Below are 25,093 nucleotides of genomic sequence, written 5' to 3' on the forward strand. Positions count from 1 at the left end.
GAAATATCTGTAGTTCTTGTTCCCGTGAATATTATTAAAAAACCGGAACTATGATAACTCCATTATTTCATGAGATATCGCAATGGGTAAGTCCTCGCGGGACACTCTGTATATATACACAAATTAATAATGTATGCATAAAATTTACATGCATACAAAATAGGTAGGTAGGTACATAAACTATTATAATGGCTATAATTGACTGCGATCGGAACTGAAAAGGAGGTACCTAAATCAAATGAAAACGAGACATTTTTTAATTTAATATTATATATTACATGACGCATAGATATAATATGTATATAAATACTTTAGGAAAATGTTGGTGGCACTTTTAATAATATAATATTATAGCACACGCGATTACATAAATTGGTCTACACCTTCATCTGGTTTTGTAATAGGTATATATAGACGAACATATAACACATTTTTTTTTTTTCTTAATTATAATATAAAATTATTCAACATCATTATCATAACAGTATTTAGTGAATTTCTTCATAATATTTACGGGAATAATAATGGAGAAAAATATAAAATAAAAATCACATTAGTAGGTATTTACAAAAAAACGTGTAACAACAGTATTTCTTCCGTATTCATTCTTTCCGTTTTGTTGTTAATCTGCTCGTTAAAAAATTATAGTAACAATTGAACATCAAAAATTTGTTTAATAAAAATTACATTTTATAGTATAATAATAGTATATATCAAGTGTGAATAAGATGATGATAATAATAATAATAATAATAATAATAAATAATGGAAAACTTTGCTTACACAATATTAATAGTATAATAATATATATGCGTTACACGCTTACGTCCTAAAAAAAAAAAAAAAAATCTTACTGTAATAATTAAAAATATTTTATGGACTTTATTGATGTACGACGGTAAGTGGTAGCAGGTGGAGTCAAACACGCTTGTATAGGTATCGGTGGGGAGGGGGGAATAAAACAAAAACAACAATAATAATAATAATAATAATAATAATAATAGTAATAATATGATATATTAAATCCGACGTCGCAGAAACAGTGCATCGACCGTGCCTCACCCGCACAGATGTGAAATATCATTAATAATGTCATCATATTGTAATTAGCCGTGTACACGCGATGCGTCCGTAAACCCGATTTTACGGCCAGACGAGACGGCAGCGGTTGACCGGAAGTCGGAGCGATGTTCGAGCGAAATGTCTCGCGGAATCCGTCGTGACTTTTATCTGGCCCGCGCTTATTACGCGCCGGACTTTTAAGTACACGTCACGAGCACACGGCGGTCGAAGAGAATGTGTTTTAAAATGCTATCGTTTCATCGTGACGTTACCACACGCCCCGCGCCGCGAATTATAATATTATTATTATTATTATTATTATTATTATTATGCAATACGCATAAAACATACAATTCGATATTTAAGTAAATCATTTTAGCTATGAATATGTCTATATGTTAAATATACCGATTAAGATAATTTAATGAAATATAATATGTTTATAGATATTTAACTGTAGAAGATTGTAACAACGAGAAATCGCGTACCATTCATTTCGTACGTCGGTTTAAAGAGAAAGAACAGAATTTATAAAAATCATTACACTATTTATGTACATTATAGTGCCTACACAACGTCAGTGTTAAACGCCAATAATGTCGTTATGAACTATACACGAGTGATAGACAAATAATTAACTATAGTTCCTATTATATATATATATATGTATAGGTACACCGGTGAGCGCCCGAGTTGTTGCACGCAAATAATCACGTCGTTCGTGGGCGCAACAGTTGTAGTCGGCGGTGTACATTATTTGCGTGAGATTTAAATGGTAATGGGTAATAATCGTCCGCCAAATCGTTCGGCAGGGTCTGTATGTAGTTTACAACTTGGTTCCATCGAATAATTCGCTATTGAAAAAACGACATTACAATACATTTATTTACGAAACGGATACACGAACCGGTCATTTCGGTTTTGATTATACCGTTATTGTTGCGATTTCGATTTTGACGAGACCCGGACAGTTCGAAGCGTAAAAATATGACTTTGTAAAAGGAAAAAAAAAAAAACGATTTACGCCGTGCGAATCGTCATTTTTGTCGCGTTGAATTTCCATTAAATATTAAAAAAAAAAAAATATATATAAATCTTAATTACACGTACATAAAATGCGACTATATGGTTACAGTAATAATTACAAAACACTGGACATGCGTACGTATCGTGTTTCTCTAACAACGGTGGTAACGAATGAGTCGGGAAAAAGGTTAGGCAAGGTCTTCTCTTGATAACACGCGCGTTTCGCTGTCGTCCGGTCGATCGTCGTCTCCCCGCAGTCGGCGATCGGACGTCCGTCATCGGTGTTCGGATCATGTCTGCAGTTCGATCGCCGGCGCCGGTTTGTGCAGTATGCTCACCGGCCTCGAGCTCGAACCGTTCATCCCGTTTTTGCGGCCACCGCCGCCTTCGCGCTTTTTGAACGTCTGCGGTGACTGTAGCACTTCCGTGTACTCGCGGATGAGGTTCGCCACTTGGAACGCCTGTAACGCGACGAGAACAGTATATTATTACATTGATAGATCATCGCAAACCAAAGCGATTGTTATCATATTATCGTTATGTTATTATTGTCGTGAATTGTGAGCAGGAACGATTTCGTATGCCTGGGGATCTCGAGAGACAAATTTTGCAGAATTGTGTAAACAAAAAAGTATATTTTGTGGAATCGTCAGTCCGCCCTTATACACCCTTTCCCAGGACTGTGCATGGTCCCCACCTTTAAAAACGATTTCCGTTAAGTATACTAAGCAAATTGTCGTTGTTTTTTACAGTTCCATAAAATAAAATTCAAAACAATTTAAAATATCGGGTTTTTTCGGATATCCTCAGTAATTTAGTGAAATTAAAACATTTACGTCATAGACGATAATATAACTGGTACGTGTAATATTTTACCTCTGATAAGTGTGTTTGTCAACTATTTCGATTAATAAACAGGCATAACATAAACACAGAAATATTGTATGCAAAATAACATGGAATTCACGTAAATAATTATTTGTATTTCCATGTTGACAGCAACTACGGTTGGTCCGTGTATCATCTCGTACTATTAATAATTTATCATTTGAGAATTTAATTATCACTTGTACATGGGTACTAAATGAAATTGGAAAATGAATCCGATACCTGTAGTGGCTCGCTTATTGGTACGAGTGACCGACGATTTTACCGATTATAAAACGTTACCTGCGAAGTGGTCAGTATGATCTTGCTTTGCTTTTTGTCGCTGCCCGTGATGATCATCAGACAATTTACTGCCGGACTGTAACTCAAGATACTGTCATATTCGTACGAACACAACGCATTTCGAGAACGGTGCTCCAGTAGATGTAAACCGGCTTGATCCACGGCTAACCACAGGACACGAGGCCAATTCGAGGTGAACGATTGCTAAAAACCAAATATGTCTGTTAATATTTTGAAATGTACATACTTACAAGGCTTCAAGCCATCAAGTCGTAAAATTATTTTTGTTTTTACCAAACATATCATGAATAGGTCTAGAATTTATTATATGCATGCATGAATGTTGAATGCATATGTGTGAATAGTTATTTTTAAAGGTTCCAAATTCAGTTAGTTATGTCAACAAAATGACGTATCTAAGTTTTATTCTGTATACCTAGTGCATATAATGCATTATATTCTGTATTTAATTGTAAACATGAAATATTATATTAACATGTTTACATATTTCATACAAAAGTCTGACAGTAATCGTATCTAACATAATATTGTTATTAATATTATTAATAATAATATATTATAATACTTTTTATCGTATATTTCTTTTCCTACTTACTTAGTAAATACATATCGTTAAAAGTTCGTTTTTTTTTTTGAACAATTAAAATAACATTTTTTAGAAATTAATAATTAATATATACTTTTTAGTGATTTCGTTGTATTTCCTATTAATTTTTTACTGTTATACATTCTAACAAAATTAAATACTAACCATAACATCGAAAATGGTAGCTCTATGAAGTGGCCAGCTTTTTATCAGGTTTAAGAAAGCTTTTTTGGCCTCAGCCGAAGTCATTCCTCTCAAACTCTGGTGGTGCATCGCCACGTCCTCGTTGGGTATGTTAGTGACTAGCCTCGATGGAAGACAATGGCATGACACTTGTCGGTATTCCAATACGGTGTCTTCGCAGTCTCCTAATTCTACTTGAGCTTGTAAAGAGGTCAACATAACCTAAAACCAAGATAAAAATACATCAATACACTAAACTTTGTACAGTTTTTGAGTTATTTTTTTAAAGTTTCAGAGAATTGTTGGACAATTGTTTATATGAAGAAAAAGTGTATTTATTATAATATATAATGTTTGAAATAATTTTGGTGATGTTAATGTTATGGTAAAGTTCGATGTACCGTAGGTATTTTCTCCACTATGTTTCTAAACTATTATAAAATACAGACTGAATGGTTTATAAAATGTGCTTACTCCAAATGTTTTCTCTAATAATGAATTAATTCGAATTCTATTTTTAAATTTTTACAGTTAGAGACAATATTTTTATAAATTTAAATGTTTACAGCGTTTACATTATTTTAAAAGAATCCATTTTCTCTAAAGTTCGTTCTGTTTCTATTAGTTGATTTAGACTTTTGAAAATATCTTTAAGGAACCTTTATTGACTCAATGTACTTAACAAAATAAGATATGCAAATTATTTGCAAGTTCAAAGTTTGTCGAGTCGAGACAATTATTTCAATAAGTACCATGGATAGTCTTAATCATATATTTGTTTAATTTAATGGTCGCTAAAATATCAAAAACACGAACCGCTTCGTTATCGGTAACTGGAAATCGATCGCACCGGAGGCCATGCAGCACCTGATGGTACAACAATTCTTTTTCCACTGGATCGTCCAGGTCCATGTACTGGTCGAGGAACAAATGTTTTTTGAATAGGAATATGTGGCTGTGCTTTCGAATTGGCTTGGACGTGTTTGCCGTTCCAGTGTTGGCATTCCTGTATCTTTCCCACTTCGACATGACATCGGCAAGCTTTTCTTCGGCGACCAAACTCCGCTCGGAATTTCCCAACACCTCGTAGATCGCATATCCTATAAAAATAAATCATTATAAAAAAAAAATATCCTATGTAAAATTTTATAAGCAATTTTATTTTGCACTTTTTAAAGAATGATTAATGAATATTTTGGAAAATAAAAATACTGTAAACAATTGTGCATACTCTATGAAAATGTATCAATACAATTTGTATACAACATACAACAAGATTCATAGATGAATAATTTTATTTGGCATAATATAATTTATTTTATCTGCCAAATAGGTTAATCATGCGTAAACGGCAAATGCATATATATATATATATTCTAAAACGTAATTATTTTTTATGATCAACGTAAAATAATGATATATTATGACCATTAAGATAATAATTCAGCGCTTATATATTATATAAAATATAGTTTTAAGTTGAAAATGTTAACCAATATATGATTTGTTCAATGAATAATGTATTTTTCATAATTTTATTAATTTTATAAAATAAAATTATGATTATACGTTATTTCTAGACTTCTAGTACATATCTACTTGAATACTTCAATGTTAAATACATGGTATATTTTAACGTCATACTTGTAAAACGAACATCAAAGTTAAAAAAATAGTTTTGGTCTATGAACACGTGACTTAATTAGGTAGATAGTTAAAAATTAATTTTTTAAATATCAGTTGAAAATATCCAAAAATAATATAAAAAATAAATATTATATATAGTTATTATAATAATATTTTGCACATTTTTTTTTTTTAATCTTAGGTCGCAATAGTTTTGTAACAACTGTTTTTTAACACTAATTATAAAAATTATTGTACTGTGTTTTCGCCGCGTCAAATTTTGCTTACCCATTGCTGTCTTTCTAAGGCCAATTTTATTCTTAACGATTTCCACCACATCTTTAGCCGTTGAAGATGGATGAAACTCAATGGCGTGGTATTGTCCATCCATAAAATGAAATCTGGCATAAATTAACCTCCTGTTTATCGTGCACAATATTTCTTCTCTAGACGGCGGCCACTGTCGTCTCCTCGTACCTTGAGTTTTTGACACGCACTAAAAGAATCAAAATATAAAAAATGTGCTCAACACTTTGGAACGAAGAGCATGTCCTGACATTTTTTTAACATTATTTAAGTTCGAATTTGCTACTTGCAGGAAACCAATCAATTTTTATATAATAGATACGCCCTACGAAAAATCACTGCAGGACTATACCTCACGGTATCTGTACACTCACTTTTTCCGCAAACCGAGCATACTTCCCTTCCTCGGTCACACAATCGCCGGCGCACTTCCGCAGGTGTGCAATCAAATATTTTCGTATGTTGCGTTGTGGTGGTAAGATGACCGAACACGTTAGGGACAACAGCGCCCAATGCCTGAGATTGACTCTCGAGTTTGGATCTGGATGTTCGGTGGTTTGCTTGATCAGCTGCAGGTAAAGTTCACAAAGTAGCGACTCCTTGCGCATGGATCTTTCCATAACGTTCTGTATAAGAGTTACGTGTTCGTCTTCGGCTCGCCGGACGACTTCTCCTAATGCACGTTAAAACCAACGAACTATTGAGTGAAGTTTAATTAACAAACGATCGATACAACGCCAACAGTTGTATCGTGCAGTATGCCAGTAACCTAGGAGTGGTATGAAGGCGCGGTAAAAATAGGGATGGAAAAAGTTTTAGGTGGATTTTATTGGCAAAGATTCCTATAGTCATTAAACAATTATATTAAACAGGATATTTTAAAATTGAAGAGTTATATCTACAATTCAGTCAACAGGCTATAAAAAGTTGATTCAGTTCTCTGAATTAAATATTAAATCTAATTTAGTTTTAATTTAGTTTATAATACATAAAAAATATTTAAGGTTTTATTTATTAATAAACTTTTAAAAATATAATTTGAAACTAAATAAAATTACATTTAATACGTTATTTGATAATAATAACTAGTTTATACCAAAAAAATTTAATATAATATATAAAAAAGTGAGATAATTTTTAACCATACCAATATATTGCATGTGTATTTAATAAGTTGTTAATAATAATTATAAGCTATAATTAAATATATTTTGAGCAATCAATGCTTTAATATTTATTTATTTTTAATATTATATTATATATTGACAGCTTTTAATCATGGTTTTTTTTTTATGAAATCGTTTGTATTTAATTTAAGAGTATTTTTTTTAATCAAATTATGAATAAATTTAGGTCCATGTGACAACTGCAATATATAATAAAATTATATTCTTAAGTCAGCAATATGCAATTTTCTCCTGGTTACAAACGCTATCTTTATCATTACCATTTTGACCTAATCCAGCATATTTCAGTATGATCTGAAACATTTGCAAGGCGATTTGTTCATCTTGTTCGGACAATCGGCTGAGACTTTGGGATATTGTCTGTCTACTGAACGACCAATAAGAACCCGAGAATCCCTTGTACGTTTCTCCATGTTCTGACAACGATCCAATGTGTTCGGCCCATAATTTTTCTAATTTGTGTTTACTTAATCTAAAAAAAATATTTGTAAATTAAAAATATACTTAAAACTTTATGGTACACCATTTTATTGCATCACCAACCTGCGCAAGGTATTCTTTAAGAAACTACCAGAGGTATCCTGAGGTTTATTCAACATGTCTGAATCGATCAAATTGCGCCGGCAGTTGATCACGTTGTGATAAAGCCGTATGCGATCGTCGTTCGTTATGGCTTTCACCTAATAGGTACATAAATAAATTAAAATCGTTTTTAATATAAAAAGTTTAAATATTAAATTGTTATAACTGCTGCAAGGCTGTGAGTTTATACGTTTCCATTTCAAATAGGTTTGAAGCTAAATTTGTATGATGTTGTAAATGTATTTTTTTTAGTATGCACTCGTATATTCAATGTATTAAAATAAATATAAATTAATATCAAATTCATTAATATTGATTGCATAATTATCTAGATAATTCATAGCTGTTTAGTATATCAAGTCCACAGCCTTGATTTTAAATCACAACAATATTTATTCGTTTCTTACTGGAGCTTCGTTTTCGATTATCCAACCGGCTAGCCCTGGACAATAACTGACAATAAGCGAACCGATTTCAGATTTCTGTTGCGTTTCAAAGACGAAACACTTGTGAGCCGAAGCGTTATCGTTTTGGTGTCTCATCAAGTTTATGGTCAAGAAACAATCACTGGGGTCCAAAAATATTGATTCAACGTCAGTGTACCTGAACTCATACATGACGAACTTATCTTCCGGTTTGATCAACATCAATCCTTCGCAGTTGACACCGAGTATTAGAGTGTTTCCTATATAAAATCACAAGATCGACATTAACAACCAACTCGGAACAATTTCGAGTGACAGTGTGATCATACCGTAAGACCAGTAGCCCCTGTAAGTAACGTGGAACATCGTGGTGCCGTACAGCGGGTATTGCATTACACACGACAAGTACAAAACCTTTGCCATTACCTCCGATCTTCCAGCGCCGTATTGTTGATGAGCTTGCGCCAATATCGGTACCTGTTATAAAATCAGATCGTCAGAAGTTTCAATCATTTGTTAGCACCGGGTATTGACCAAACAAGCTGCGGACGTAATTCGTCGTCAGGTGAGTACTAGTTCATATGCACGATACACGAGGAGTAAAAAACAAAAAATGTAAATAAAAAAAAGTTTTTAGTAGAAAAATATCCGGTACTGGGGCGTATATCAGAAAATCGTGTTTTAGTAGAAATCCGAGTTTTTACAACGGATTGCTGTGGAATAATAATTTCATAGAAAATCAAATGTTACACTATTTATCTAATTTAGATTTCATTGTATTTTACAACGCAATCAAAATAATACACATAAATAAAAAAATACTAATTAAATTAAGATTTTTCCAAGGCGTTTATATCAAACCTTAATTATTTATTATTCTTAATCGTAAATACGTCTATTTTCAACGATCGTATATGTTGCGGGAATCGTATCATTTTCTACAGATTACAAGCACGTATACACCTACCCAAGTATCAGAACTCCTTATTCTGCTTATTCTAAACGGTAGATAATTTTCGACATCCGCGTAATATTCCAAAGTCGATTCCTTGGGATCACCGAGTGACACTTGGCACTGAAGTCCGGCTAATTGGAGAGCAACCTTTTCACTGACCGGAAAATCGTCGCACTAATTAAAAACGATAATAAAAATAATCCAATTATAAATATTATTTGAAACATTTTCGTGCACGTAATTTCAACATTTCTCCCATCAATTACCTTCACAACACAGTAGACGGCCTGAGCGTACAATAAGTTCACTTCAATCGGGTCCTGCGAAATTTCTCGGGAATGCCGGAACAGTCGACGTTTAAATATGAAGCGGTTTTCACCACTGGTCAAAGTCGTGTTGCTAGAACGACGGCTCAACGATGGAAAACTGCTACTCGATTGAGTTGTCTGTTTGATTTGCTGCTTTCTATGGGCCAAAATATATACATCTATATTATATAGGTTTATCTTAAGATAAATATATGTCAGGTGAATTAATACTTTAACAGCGTATATAAAACGTATACTATTACATTAAAACTTCGAGAAAAGATAACTTGAAAATAATTATCAGATGAAATTTATCGGATTGCACCCTTACACCTAAACCGGCTAAACCAATTATTACATTTTTCAGAATTTGGTTAATAACAGGTAATGTTTGAATTGACCGAGATCTATTTATTTCATTTTAAATTAGAAAAATTAATTTTCTTTATAAATAAATGTATATATTGTTGTTTATTGTATAAAACGATCTATAAATCATTACAAAAACGTTATTACGTGACATGACTAATTAATTTAAAAATAAACGTAAATATATATTTTCATTATTATTTTATAATTATGACTACCTACTAAATGTAATTATTATTATAATAAAAACAATGAACTTTTTATAGGTATTCAAAATCCAAACTATTCTTTTAACTATCGACGATAATCGTATAAATCATATAATTGCAATTTGACCTTGGATTAGACAGGTGGTCAGATCTATTAAAATTTGATATACGTACGATTGCCAAGCGGCGATGATGTCATACAAATAGTAATGAGCGCGAACGTGTTCTTCGCCGTCCGACCGACTCTGATATATTGACCAACCGTCGATCGACCTCAGACACAATTTGTCTGCTAGTTTGTAAACTGCATCGCTGGCTGTGTCTGTTGGATGGATGTCGATCGCTTTGGTTCGGCCATCCAGGAAGAAAAATCTACAGACGATTGTGCCGAGTCTCCGCATAGCCTGTAGCACAAGATTTGTGTTTTTTTAGATCTCTAATGTTTAAAGCGCGTTTGAAACCAACATGTTTATCTAAGAATTTCCAAAGTATGTTTATCCAATATCTATTACTTTTTTACGTCTTAAAAATCATTAGAAAACATAATTTGAAAATATTTTAAAGTTCATTTGATTAAATTTTTTTTTCAATAAATGATTTGTGTTATTAATTATTTTAGTTCTAAATTATTAGATGACTATAAATAACCTTTGGAATAGTGTGAATAATTTGAGTTACAACTTATTATTTTTTTTTTTTTATACGAAACGACATTTAATAATATAATAAAATTTTCTTTTAGGAAAAATTGTTCAACACAAATAAAAAAGTAAACCATTTTTGAACACAAATCCAATAACAAAAACATTTTAAACTCATTTTCACTTCAGGGTTGAAGTGGACTTACGGCGATTTCAACGGTTGATGGTGGATACTGTCGACACGACACTTTCGTGTTTTTGCAATTGTCGAGACACCATTGAACGTACTGCTTAAGTTTTCCCTCACACTGCAAATTCTTCCGTAAGAAGCTCACGAAATACTAAATCATAAATAAAATATTATATTACGAGTATATTTTAAAGTATCTACTAATATTGAATAATGTCAATAACTAAATTGCAAACATTTTAAGTTTTCTTATTCTTACAAACACTTACGATTGATACTACCTCCTCCCACCCAAATTTTCTCATCAATTTTGATTACGGATTTAAAGAAAATCGTATTATTATTAATTGTTATATTAATAATAATACTATGTGTATGTAAACGGATTGTAGAAAATGTTTTGTGCAAGCCATTTAACCCATAAATGTACCTTGTATAGTAACTTGCTAGGCTGGAACGCAACGATCGCGAGGCAAATGAGCAACCACACTCTCTCGGTGGACTCCGTGCTTGGATTATTTGTCGCTTGTCGCATGCACTGCACGAAAATTTCGTCTCTCAACTCTTCGCGGTTGATTCCCGCGCCGATTATCGACTGGATGATTTGTACTTCGTTGTCTTGTTTTATATCACCTCTAGTATATTTACAGAGATCCTGTAGATCATAATATCATACGTAGTAAATTAAAATTAAACAAATATAATCACAATATGATATTACATCATGAATGTACTAAATCACTTTTTTTTTTAAATGATAAATTTACATATTTAATTTACTGTTTCACGTATAGTCTATTTATGATTTATAGCCTTAAGGTATAGAAAAGGCATTGCATTTTATTCTCTTTTTAAAAATTTCTTTTTGACTCGAGATTTGACTTTTAAATAAAATGAATAGAGAGGTTTTTAGACACACATAATTACAATTGCAATGTGGTGATATGTCAAAAATAAGTTTATTTATTAAATATAACATCAAAAATATTAGGACTTGTCCTTTTTTGTATACTACATTAATGCATATAGCATATATTGATGATGAATACTTTTTTATAAGACTTAAATAAAAAAAAAAATACAAAACAAATAAATATTTGTTTATGTTGATTTGATGCAGGTTATTAAATATTTCAGAACTTTTGATTTATAATATTATATAATATTATTATGCTATTATGTGTGTGTATATATTTATTTTTTATATTTTATTATTATGATTAATGACTATATTATATTATTATGTTTTAATTGTATAATATATCGATTATTTCTTATTGTTTAGGTACTATAAATTATTGTGCTATTGACTATTAACCGTTTTTAATATTAAAATAAAATAATCCAAAAAATATTTATGTAATATAATGTACTATAATTATCTGACTTGTAATCTTGAAAATATGTTGTATGTTAACTATCGGATCTGTTGCAATTTTGACGGTAAAATTATTATCATTGAATTATGTTGATATTTGACAGTACTTACTCTAAATATTGATATGGCTATCGTTATGTTATCCGGATCGTACATGTGTATGTGCGATGTCGGAATAGTTGAGCCTCGGTGGAACGAAACCATTTCGTACATAGGTATCTTTTCCAATGACTTGCTTTTCCTCTTGAGCGTGGCTATTATCGTTCCTACAGGTTATAGACAACATTTATTTCAATTATTACTGGTAAAACTATCAACAGATAATATGATAGAAATGAAAACGTTTATCGTACCTTCTGGCGAACGCTCGTGAGCGTTGAAATAGTTTTCGGCAAACTCGAGGATATCATGATAGTTGTCATGCAGTGGTTCGACGTTCAACTTCTCTTGGATGTTTTCCATCTCTTGCAATTTCTTTTCCACTCTAAATTTCCTCCTCTGATCGCGTTCCGTAGTATCTTCAACAAATCCATTGTTATGCTTCCAATTCGCACCCTGTAACACAACCGGTGAATAAGTAAAAACCAAACGATTGTGAACGATTTTCCTCACAACTTTGTTAAGTAATGCAATACGTCAATATGTTATATGAAATATAAAAAATTTTATTGTGCAAAACGTTAGGAATAATAATAAAATAGAAGTGTTCAAATAAAAATTATAGTGCTGATCTTTAAAAAACGTCAATGGTTTAAATGGTTTTATTTAATTTTTTCGTACTGTATATTATTATTTCATCCTATAGGAATAGCCTACATTTTCGCTACTTAATAAAAAGCATTTATATAGTCCGAAAATTATAGAAGCCATCAAATCAAAACATTTCATGTGTTTATAAATAGGTAGCAAAAAAGAGAAAAAATATTTTTCGAAAATGTTAATATAAACATTTGGTAAATATTTCATACATCGATAGTTATTCAATATAAATAAATAATAATGAAATATTTATTTTGAAAAATAATATCAAATATCTTTTTTGATCCTTCAAATTATAAACAAGATTAATTCTCTACCAGAAACTTCTTTCGAGGATAAAGATTTAAAAATTGTTTGTATTATAAAAACTGTCTCTACAAAAAATGTAGTTACATATCAAGTATCACTAGTATCAGTACATATATATGCTATGCTCAAACCATGGTCACTAAAACTAATAATTTTACTCACTCCAGTTCCGGAAGTCCTCGAGCTGGGCCTACTTTGCCGTGGTGATGATAGGGCGGCTGCAGTGGCGGCTGGACTTATAGATCTGTTAGCGCTTTCAATTGCAACGGGACTCTTAGCTCTGATCAGTTTGTGAGGTGGCGTGGGTAGTGGCGGCGGCGAAACGTTATCTTCATCCCTAGGCAACACTGCCTCATAAATAGGTTCATCGTTGGCTTTTGTTGGCTGTTGATTAAACGGTGGTGGTGGCGGGGGTGGATGCGACGGTTCTGGTAACACCACCTGCATTGCATTTGCTGGAGACGACGATAATGATTTTTCCAACCCCCTGCTCTCGAGCTCCATTTCAACAATTTCTATTTCTCGTTGGATCACACTCTCCAACTAAAAATGCGTAATACGTAACACAAATGTTTATTAGACACGCTGTTCAACAGAATTGATAAATAAAAAATATGTATAGTGTGCGTTTGAGTTATTTGAAATCATGTGGTTTAAAAAAATATCACTATCTATGTAATGTTTATAGTGTTATTAGTATGCATCGGTGTTGTATACAATTCGAGTATTGGATAAAAATTGGTGTTCAAGATAAATTTCAAATATTTTTCGTTAAACAATTTTGAGGTAGATAACAAAATTACCATCAAATAAATTTTTTTTTCTAGATTGGACTATAATTAATGATCATTTTTTCACAAATCCGTCTATTACATTTGAAAACTATAAAGTGTATCCTTTTAGTAAAAAATCATCTAAAAATTACGTATTTATAATATATTCATTCAAATATAAATATTGATAAGTCAATAAAAAAAAATTTAAAATAAATAATTAATTCTTGTTTATAAATATTCAAATAGTTTACAACACTGAATATCAAAATTATTGTGGGTAAACCTTAAATGTGTTAATTAAAGCAAAGATATATTAGTTCGAGTGCCTGCAATAATCAATAGTCCTACTACCGATACAGATTGGTGTGATTATATGGTTAAAATAACTAAATAAAAAAAGGAGAACCTCTTTAATAAATCTTACATACGTTATGAATACATTTTCTCACCTGTGTAACATAATAATTAATATCATGTACAATTTGGTCCCTAGCAAGTGGAATAATGTTCTACACAATACGTATGACTAGGTACGTATTTCAGTTTTCAATGAAAAAAAAATTGTATAATAAACTAACGAAAATACTGTTAAACACGCGAATACGTGATTGTATAAGGTATAATTTAGTGTGTCTGAAGAAATAAATCGTGTGCAAATTACCTCATCGAAATCGCTTACTATTTCCTTCATACGGTCTCCCACAGTGTCTATAGAGCGGCCAGACTGCACATCAGACAAAAAGGCAAATAGGTTATCCAAATCCACGGACTCGTGTGCTGGATCTACTTGAAGCCTAGAGTTTAACTGTTCAGCTAGTTTTGCGAATTCGATTTCGGATATCCTAAAAACCAATCGTTATGATATCATACAGACTCTGATAAATCATTTCCACTATATCATACGTAAAACCACTTACTTTTCTTCTTTTTCGATTTGCAATTCGTTTAATTGTTCATTTTCTTGAGCTTTTTCTTTGAGTTCTTCAGCTTTGCGTTTTTCTTCTTCTACGCGTTCCCGTTTCCTCATTTCTTCTTCTACTCGTCTCATTTCTCGCAAAGCAGCAGCGACCTATAATAAGATTATAAGTAATGGTGGTATTACCATTTCCAATCGAATATTTTATTTTGGTGGTTTGCGATTTAACCATTTTCCTTACCTCTCGAGCGAAAACTCCTCTTAGATGCGACTGGATTACGATTGCGGCTCGACGTTTCTTTAAGAACACCAAACGTTGTTTCCAACTCTTGAACGCCGTTTGTACAATTATTACCGCGGTCCGTGTTTTAATGTAATCTGAATAATATTTATCAAAGGAATATATATAAACCCCCTCGCAAGAATAATACATTAATGAAATCGTCTACCTTTTCTAACGAAGTATCCTCTCCATGTTCGTTGAATAGTCGTAGCCATAAAATTGAGCATTATCTTTCGTTTATCTTCGAGTGGCTCATGTGCTTTGTTCCGAAGAAATACCTTCGATTTGCCTATCTGACATTCTTCTGAAGGAATTTCTTGTAATGTCAAAAACGCCCTTTAAAGAAACATAATAGTGTAATAATAATGACATTTCAGACGTTTTGAAAAACTATTACGAAAACCCGCATTTTTGTATACGTACTTAACAGCTGAGCGCTCTTCAGTGGGCAGTTTTGTTTTCACCAAACAACGGTAACGGCTTAGGAACTCGTGAAATGACATATGTATGGGATAGCCCTCTTTTCGGATTCTGATTATATCCAACATACCTAAGTACTTCAGCTGGTCCAACACTAGCTTCTCATTGTAATGGTTTGGTGCTTTTATTGTGTTAGGTTTAATGCATCTCACGTACCTATAATATAAAAATTATTGAAACGAACTCAATAAATTCGATTCTCGATTAAATGATTCTAGGTCACGTACCATGGATTTGTGGATTGCAAGACATCTACCAACGCTTGTAATTGGTGCCTGAACGTATCGCTAACAGTGGGTCGACCTTTAGTGGTCCCTCTGGTGGATGTGGAGTTGGCGCTGCCCATTCGCGACACAGTAGATCCAAGTAAATCCTATAAAAAAATAAATTGTAACATTATAATTTCGGATAGTATTAAATTACAAACGCGATAGCCTCCGGAAAAATACTAACCTGATATTTGATAAGTTCACGCACAAAGACGTTCGTCGAACGTGTCATAAAATCAAAAAACACATCTTGCTGTACATCACGATTCTTGTCAACAAAACCACTGGCGGTATACGTAACGGAACCAGCATAGTGCAAAATACTGAATTCCGATTCCCATTTCCGACGGTCGTCTCCTTTCACAAAATTTGGATGATTCTCGAATTCCGTGTGCAAATTCATCAAGTACGTAGTATCTGATCCCTACGATTAATTAATAAAATTATTACATAAAATTAAGCAACTCATTTTAAAAACAACTAATACAAACACTCGAAATAAAGAATTATTTTATATAAAAATAAAAATTATATGTCTTGTACTCCAACAAATATTTTATTATCTAGTGGAAATTCATTAAATAATTTAGATTTTTTTTCTCTCTTACTTAATATCTCTATACTTATTATTATAAACTTTTATATTTTATATTTTATCTTTATTTCTTTTTATTGTATAAATACTTAAACATGTTATAATCTTATATTTATAGATCTCTAATATTAATCATATTTTCTTCAAATGTATACCCTATATATTATGTAAATTGGACTAACGTCCGTTAAATAATTACATAAATAAATAAATAAACCATAATACCTACTACATAGATTTTTCTACAAAACAATATTATTACCTTAGGCATGTGACACTGTTCAGTCAGCAACTTCAAAATACAGCGAGGTGGTTTCTCGACCAGTTCCAGACAGGAAGTGTTATCGGTGAACTGAATGTGTGAAAATTTGATTTCTTCTTGTCGGTACTTTAGGATGTAAAATAAAACGTAATCAAATTTAATATATTTCCATATAGGTATGAAATTATTAAGATACAAAGTTATAATATATTATTATCTAACAGGTTAAGATATTTTATTATACGTACAATTTCTTGTTCCAATGCGAAAACATAGTGATTGAAAAACTTGTGCAGTTTTTCGTTAGTGTAATTTATGCATAACTGTTCGAACGAATTGATAGTGAAATTTTCGAACCCAAATATGTCGAGCACGCCAAGAAACCTTGATGTATCTTGTCCAGGATTTGTGCAGGTATTGATGTGATTCACGAGCCACGCGAAAGTTCGCGAGTATAGTGCTTTGGCCATCGCATGTCGGTTTTCGATCGCCTGAATAAAATATATTAAATACCATATTATAGAGTATTTTGTAATTTCAATACCTTGTTTTTATTTCATATCAATAGTGGTATTACAAATAAAGGTTTACTAAATTAAAAAATAAATTTAATTGTAGTAATTATCTTTTGGAGTATATTACATAATAGTTCATAAAAAGGATCGTTTTTATTTATTACTGTGACAGAATAAAAAGTATGAAGTATTATTATTTGTATATTTATTATTTTGGAAACGTTCGCATCAATATAAACAAGCCAAAGTGAACAATGGTTAATATTGAATAATAATAATATTTCAATAATTGATATTTATTCTGAAAATATTGTAATTTTTTTATCAATAAAGTCTATGCATACTATTTGGTATTATAATTTATTAATATAAGCCACAAAGTCCCTCGAAAAAGCCATCAACAGCATTGTATCTAATTGACTAATCAACTTAAACATTATGCCTAATGAGTCATGTTTAAAAAAACCATTAATTGCCCATATGGAGTTTTTCAAACTTATATGATTCGCGTCATCTATCTACAAATTAAACAAGTTAAAAATATAAATGTTAAGTATAGTTAAAAGCATATTATGGAATATTGTCATTAAGTAGAGAACCAATGCGTAGCGAGCCAATAACAATAAAAAAGATAACAATATAAACATTTTAAATTTTTATCAGTCAAACAAATAATATTTAAGAAACGCAGAAGTATGTCATGCATACAATAAAACTAACAGTTTCGGATTTCGATTATTTTTTTATCAGCTTCGACGATGTTTTCAAAATGCGTTTGAGTAACATATGGAATCTATTTAAAAATATTTTTCTGCTTAAAGTTCGAGAGTTAAGAGATATTATTTTTAAACTTTAACACCACAAGGCATGTTGTAAGTGCTTTTATAGCATCTACATCCAGATCCTAAATTATTTATAGTTAAATTATTTTAACGGTCTATATATATCGTTAACATACTTCGGGCAATTTTAGAGGTATTTCAGTTATGTTTCCGCGCACGTTTATCTGCCTGAGCAACGCTACGTGGACCACGTCTTCCTTTTGCAGTCCCAGTAGGTGAGACACGACTGATAGTATTTCGTGATCATTTTCAGTCAGTTGACATTTTTCACCATCGACGTCCTGTAAGTTAAAAAAAAATATAAAATATAAATAAGTGAAAAGAACAAATACCAAAAATGTATTATTATATTACGCGAACTCATTTATATGGTTTAAAAATTATAAACAAATGTATATTTTTTAGTCGATAGTGTTATAAATGAAAGCTAAAAATGTATTCTATAATGTCGTAAATAAATACTTTTAGTGTATATTTAAATGTTTGATCAACTATAAGTTCTAGGAGTATGTTTTAAAATTTAAACTTTTATGATCATGTTAATGCAAAGTGCATATTATTTTGTCATATTTTAACTTGACGTGTATTTCGTTAAATATAGTATAATAAATTTCGAAAGAAAAAAAATTATAGTATGGATTAATCCCAATGCAAACTATAAACGATGAATAAAATTATAACAATAAATGATTATCTCTTACGTTCAAAATATTTAATCCCATTTGTTGTTATAGTTATAAATATGAAAGATAAAGGTTCAATCGTGAACTTTCAAAACCCAAACGACTTAATAAGAAAGTTAAAAAATATTTATTTACTTAACGTTATGTTTTATTATTAATACGATTTTTGATGAAAATATTATATTTTATTCGTATTTATTTGGGAAATTTAGGTGTATACTGCATATATGTTTATTCAATGGTATTTTATAGTAACATGTATAAATTAAATTTCTGCTCGTATCGAATAAATCGTAATTTTATTCAATATTACAATATATTTTAGTGGTTTAGGCTAAACTTCATCGTAAAGTTAGCAATATCAGTGATACATGTAGTAATTTACCCGAAAAACTGTATTTCCCAGCCACAGGATTGCTGACAAGACGCAGAAAATTCCATCGACCATGTTGAGTGGTATGCGGAGCACATTGAACGCTAAACGCAGCGCGTCGAATTTATGTACGTCCGAAACACCGTCGATGGTTATGCAGCCCGACTGGTTCAGGTAGTTGTAAAACTCTGGTGGTTTCAATTTATACAGCTCAACCAAGTCCTTATTATGCTGCCGATAAAAAAATCAATATCTTATATTCGGGTACAAAAAAAATGTCACAAAAACAGACAAAATTATAGTCCAAACATTTAAAACAGGTCAACGATTCTTTTTTTTGGAAATTATTTTTAATTTTAAACCTATATAATACATCCATAATATTATATTATTCATATGTTATTTATAGCGCCAAAAATGGATACAATTTTTGATAAATATTTAAGAATCTTAAATATATTTTGACGAAAATAGTCATTACTCAGATTCAACGAAAAATATATATTTTTGATTTAAATACGTCATAAAAAAAAATAAAAAATATTAAACTTAATTAAAAAAAAATTGTTTAGTACACGCTGTTTCAAATATTTTTTGAAGTGGAAAAAAACGGAAAAATAGGTATATTTTTAATTAATGGTGTATTAGATATAAGATTTAATTTGTAAATTTATATTATTTCTTGTCACTTTTTTCAATATTTTATTTCTCAAAATACTCTTTCATAATTCTTGTATGTTTTTCACCTAGCTTAACAATAAAAAAAAAAGTTGAAAACTAATAAAAATCATATTTGTGTAACAATTTTCAATAACTTAATCTTCATAGAAAAATAATATATCATTCAAAATATTTATAATTTTTGGTTGCATTGATACATTGAAACATTTTAAGGAAATAAATAGATTTATAAATAAAAATAATTACTTTCTAATCCGACATAAATGGATATATGTCAGAAAATGACTTACCCTAGCGCCCTCAGCGAGCTGATAAAATACATGATAGTTTCGTTCACCAGCACTCTGGAATGTAATTCTTGACTGCTCCAGCAGATAGTCCTGTATGATGCATCCTTTTATCATCCATCTGCCGTCGAAACACACTTGCATGAACTTTCCAAAGCGGCTAGAATTATCGTTTCGCGCTGTTTTTGCGTTACCTGAAAAAAGTCAAAAACAAAAATCAGACGCTAATTTATTATAATTATTATGTGATAATATCCAACAATCAACATTCCAACACATTATTACAATAAAACAATTAGTATATTAAACTGAGATTCTTTAAAAAGCAAAAATTACATTAATAATAAATTTATTAAATACTATCAATAGTATGGTAATTTATAGACTCTCTTTCGCAAAATGTATGTCTAGTTTAGTTACCTACCTATAATTTATAAGGAAATTCAAATACCTATTACTTATATTATATTATAAAATATTTAAATTTCAAATTATACTTTTAATTATTTATGTAAATTCTGAAACAAATCAATTTAATTTTAATATAAGAATTCAACGATTATACTTTATAAATAATTAGTCTAGTAAGTTATTTATTTATTTATTAGTAATAACATTTAAAACATAGACTATTGCTGCAACAATGGACGAAATGTTGCTCACTTAAATCGTTACTTCAATCTTCTTATCTGAACTTTGAAATAGGGGCTTATGAATAGTAACTATCACTTCAATAATATCTATAAGGTATATTATATTTATATACGTCAAAATGTGGTATATATCTACTCTACTGTCTTTACTATAGGTTGTAAAATTAAAAATTAAATATTAGTTCACAATAAGAATGAAATTATTTAGGGCTATATAAATTATTAGGATTACTACTTATTAGTATCATAAATTAATATGTAATTATTTTATTTTTATATTTTATAAGCATGTCGTTAAATGAAATATTTTAAAATTATTTTAACGAGTAAATACACCACATTTTAAGCTTTTTTAAAAGATATTTTAACAGTCTGGACATTAAATATAACCTAAGGATTAAAAAAAATAAATCCCATATCATAAAAAACATTAATTTCATCAATAGCTGTTTAATATGTGTAACCGTATTTAGTGAAAATTAAGAAATATATAATATATTGATTATAATATAATAACTACTATAAATACAAATTACAACTATTTTAAAGTGCACTGTTTAAGAATTTTTTAAGCTATCTTATTGTTTATTTTATATTCTGAGTGGAGCAATGAATGTATTGTTTTACAGTGTTGACATGTATTTTTTTTTGTGTGTGTGTATATGTCTGTGCACATGATAAGTAGTCCATAAAATGTTCCGATCTTCAACTTTGTGGTTGGTTTCTGATAATAAGTTACAAGTATACAAATTTAACATGTCTAACAGAAGTGATACCCACTTGATCACCTTTTTTTTATTTTACGTATAATATACATAGACAGCATGTTAATTTTATTTATTCTTAAACATCTTTAAAAGTAGGTTAAGATATACTTATCTCAAATATTCTAGATACAATTGCTATATATTTATTATAACTATGCAATATATTTTATTATAAATAAAAATAAAAACGTATAAATTAAGCAAGCAGTAAGCAAATTCAAAACTGCTTTCAGATTTCTTATCGCTTCACTAAATCAATCGGTACATTCGACAAAAAAAATAAATCTAAATTTCTATGTTCCGCGTGTGTTAGACAAGTACGTTTGGTCGGAATCGAATTCACTTAAGCGTACATGAATTTACTTCGCTTTAATAATATAATCGATTTCAAATACTATAGACTATAGTACATGGTTTACATTCTTACATGAAATTATAATCGATGATAATATATAGCTATAGTATAGGGTTCTCTTAACTAAAAACCAGAAAAATACTCTCAACGTGTCAGCTTATTTTTATTTGGTTTAAAAAAAAAAAAACATCCCGAACACTAGTATCAGTGAAGTTTTGATTTCATAATTTTAAAAAGGCACCATTTAAAATTATTAGTTTATATCCAAGTCTTTATAACCATCGTAAAAGTTGCTTACATTCTTATAATATGCATCCTAGTTATTATGAATATTCTAATTTAAGTTATGTACCGTCATAAAGTAGTCATACACTCTCATACACACAACTGCATCTACATTTATACAACGAAATTTAATTAATTATTTAATCTCCAGCAGCAGGTATATATATATAACTATGTAAGCCTTATAATTACAAATTAAAACGATTAATCTTTTATTGTTTCAGGCGTGATACAAAGCTACTATACATTTTATTTCTCGTATATTGTGATGAATACCATCTCAGCAGATATCAAAATATGTCGCAATGTCGATTCGAACACACTGAAAATTTGATTACTGCAGGTTCAATTATAAGGCATTAATTAGTGGTTTTATTGCATTAATTATTAGAGACCCGGGAAGTCTGCGTGCTCGCTGATGCATTACCCCGACTACCGTGTAATAATTGAACTAATGCGAAAATTTAACTCAATAATAGATAATTGTCGTAGCCTTTCATCGAACCCGACTAGCATAAGACACGGTAAATCATCATCGTTCTTTTATTATTTTTTACAGTAAAATAAAAACTGTAAATATTACACATATATTACGCGTATACTGCAGTGTATATACGCACCAAACGATTCCAAAATTGTGTTTGCTTCGAGTATCTGCTGTTCGACCCACGTGCTCACGTTGCTGGTTACCGAGCACAAATACTGCAGGATGAATTTAGTGGTTTCTGTTTTGCCCGCTCCGCTTTCGCCAGATATCACGCACGATTGGTCGATGTCACCCGTTTGTAAGCTGTTATATGCCGCTTCCGCCACTGCAAACACATGCGGTTCCAACACACCGATTTTTGATCCGTGATATTGAAAAACGTAGTCCTGTAACAACATGTACGACGACGATTACATATTAGTACGATTATTACACCGATGTCGTCAAATAATTTTTGATGGCGGATAATAGAACCACAATAAATATATTATGCATGATAGATTAGTGCGATTAGACGTCTGAGCAGTACATTCTTGTAGATCCCGAATCCGACAGTGGTGGGAGGTAAGAACAAAAATTAATAATAATAATAAGTAGGCACTGGAAGTGATATGCAGTCGACCTGACAACAATCACAATATTTTTTCGATTTTATAATTTTCATTTAAGATAGTCTGATGTGGTAATCAGTGCCGGATTAAAGTATAAGCCAAGCAGGTCCGGGCCTAAGGGCGCCTTAATATTAAATCACATAAAGGGCGCTGTCTATCATCTATGACGTCCAGTACAAGTGGCAAAAACATGAAATTGACGTCCCCTTGTAATAGTTCTGACTAGAGTAAATAGTAATAACATTTTAAATATAAGTATATAGTAATAGTATTTTCAATATTATGCCATTCTTAGAATAACTACAATATGTATTTATAAGAATAAACATATTATGATAAGCAAAGATAGAAAATCAAGGAAATAATAAATTTACTATTACTTTAATTAATATTTAACATTAAAATTTAGTTACAATAAATTATAATTTTTAATTATAACACAAATAGGCAGCACAATATATCTGCTCTACAAATCACTATTCTCCCAAAAACGTGGGTAATTATCAACAATTATATTATTGAAGACAGATTTATATTAATCAAAATCCATCCAAGTTATTCATTATTTAATTTTAATTGATATATTATATTTTTATGGCTTTGCAAGCATAGTGTATCGTATTTTTGCATAGGAATATGAATATTATGAGCCTTAAAATTCTAAACATGTAATTACAATTATTGTTTTTCTGAATTTTATACAATTTTTAATTTAACTAAACCATGATAATATAAAATAAATTTTGCAAACAAGTTGTGTAAGAAGATTTTTATAAGTATATTAGGGCAAAATATCCTTATTACTTGTTAATAAACAAAAATGTTTTTTAAGGGCGTTATGTTATACGGGCCTAGGAGCGCCAAATCCCTTAATCCGGCACTGGTCGTAATGTATGTATCGCGTGACGTTAAAAATATACATATTTTGCATTAGACTGGCACCTCTACTACTTTTTGACGAGAAAAATATTATTACACATCAAAATTCGGGCGATATACCGGTTTTAGTATTTAGTCATATCAAAGTAAAATGTGAAAATATATTGAAAAATTAATTATTACCACAAAGAGAAAGCCACAACATGGGTTAGGCTACCTAACCTAACCTACGTCTTACAAACGTATTATATAGAAAATTTGGATTGCCGATATTTCGAATCAAAATAATAATAAATTTCCGAATAGCCTTTTTCCCGAATGTAATACTTATTATCAAATTACAGTAATTCTATTGCTCTTGCCATATGTCGATAGAAATATAAAATTTGATGTTTTATAGATTTTATACCTTTATATTACTAGACCATCAATGTAGGTACCTATCAGACACAAAAACTCTACAAGTTTAATAGGGTGAAATCCGTAAAATAAGTCATAGATAAGAGACCATTTATCAAGTGCCTTCGAATAGAACTATTTAAACAATACAACAAAAACTGTTAACTATAAAACGTTAATATATTTTTATTATATAAATTTTTAATGTTACGGTGTTTCAGTACTTCTTCAAGCAGTGTATTGATGATACAATACAACGTGTATAATAAATTAATAACTATTATTTACCGATATTAATACAACTACAGTAATTAATTATGTTTATGTATAATATACAATTATTTAGGTAATAATTTTGATTAGGTAATTAGTCAATGACAAAAAAAGTTCATTAGCGCAATAA

The 25,093-nt window shown here is 30.5% G+C and overlaps 1 protein-coding gene across 2 annotated transcripts in view; it reads right to left on the reverse strand.

The window, feature by feature from the left end:
* Positions 1–761: 761 nt before the first annotated feature.
* LOC113555639 (myosin-VIIa) overlaps positions 762–25,093 on the reverse strand; it is a 117,164-nt gene continuing 92,832 nt past the window's right edge. Inside the window, exons 4-34 of one of the 2 annotated variants that reach the window (XM_026960104.2) lie at positions 22,935–23,187; positions 20,258–20,448; positions 19,299–19,517; positions 18,347–18,511; positions 17,122–17,364; positions 16,874–16,999; positions 16,201–16,440; positions 15,975–16,120; positions 15,691–15,903; positions 15,434–15,603; positions 15,226–15,362; positions 14,986–15,137; positions 14,748–14,910; positions 13,455–13,835; positions 12,578–12,779; positions 12,336–12,490; positions 11,277–11,501; positions 10,863–10,997; positions 10,190–10,419; positions 9,396–9,594; positions 9,142–9,303; positions 8,504–8,651; positions 8,157–8,434; positions 7,711–7,847; positions 7,428–7,639; positions 6,355–6,653; positions 5,963–6,170; positions 4,865–5,148; positions 4,031–4,270; positions 3,259–3,462; positions 762–2,549 (exon numbers count right to left, since the gene is read on the reverse strand). In XM_026960104.2, the coding sequence (XP_026815905.1) occupies positions 2,379–2,549; positions 3,259–3,462; positions 4,031–4,270; positions 4,865–5,148; positions 5,963–6,170; positions 6,355–6,653; positions 7,428–7,639; positions 7,711–7,847; positions 8,157–8,434; positions 8,504–8,651; positions 9,142–9,303; positions 9,396–9,594; positions 10,190–10,419; positions 10,863–10,997; positions 11,277–11,501; positions 12,336–12,490; positions 12,578–12,779; positions 13,455–13,835; positions 14,748–14,910; positions 14,986–15,137; positions 15,226–15,362; positions 15,434–15,603; positions 15,691–15,903; positions 15,975–16,120; positions 16,201–16,440; positions 16,874–16,999; positions 17,122–17,364; positions 18,347–18,511; positions 19,299–19,517; positions 20,258–20,448; positions 22,935–23,187 (6,288 nt within the window). In that variant the 3' untranslated portion in view covers positions 762–2,378. Of the gene's footprint in view, positions 2,550–3,258; positions 3,463–4,030; positions 4,271–4,864; positions 5,149–5,962; positions 6,171–6,354; positions 6,654–7,427; positions 7,640–7,710; positions 7,848–8,156; positions 8,435–8,503; positions 8,652–9,141; positions 9,304–9,395; positions 9,595–10,189; positions 10,420–10,862; positions 10,998–11,276; positions 11,502–12,335; positions 12,491–12,577; positions 12,780–13,454; positions 13,836–14,729; positions 14,911–14,985; positions 15,138–15,225; positions 15,363–15,433; positions 15,604–15,690; positions 15,904–15,974; positions 16,121–16,200; positions 16,441–16,873; positions 17,000–17,121; positions 17,365–18,346; positions 18,512–19,298; positions 19,518–20,257; positions 20,449–22,934; positions 23,188–25,093 lie in introns of both variants that reach the window. The other variant, XM_026960103.1, reaches the window with a different exon arrangement.

This window comes from Rhopalosiphum maidis, chromosome 3 (genome assembly GCF_003676215.2).
Source record: "Rhopalosiphum maidis isolate BTI-1 chromosome 3, ASM367621v3, whole genome shotgun sequence".
NCBI classification, from domain to species: Eukaryota; Metazoa; Arthropoda; class Insecta; order Hemiptera; family Aphididae; genus Rhopalosiphum; species Rhopalosiphum maidis.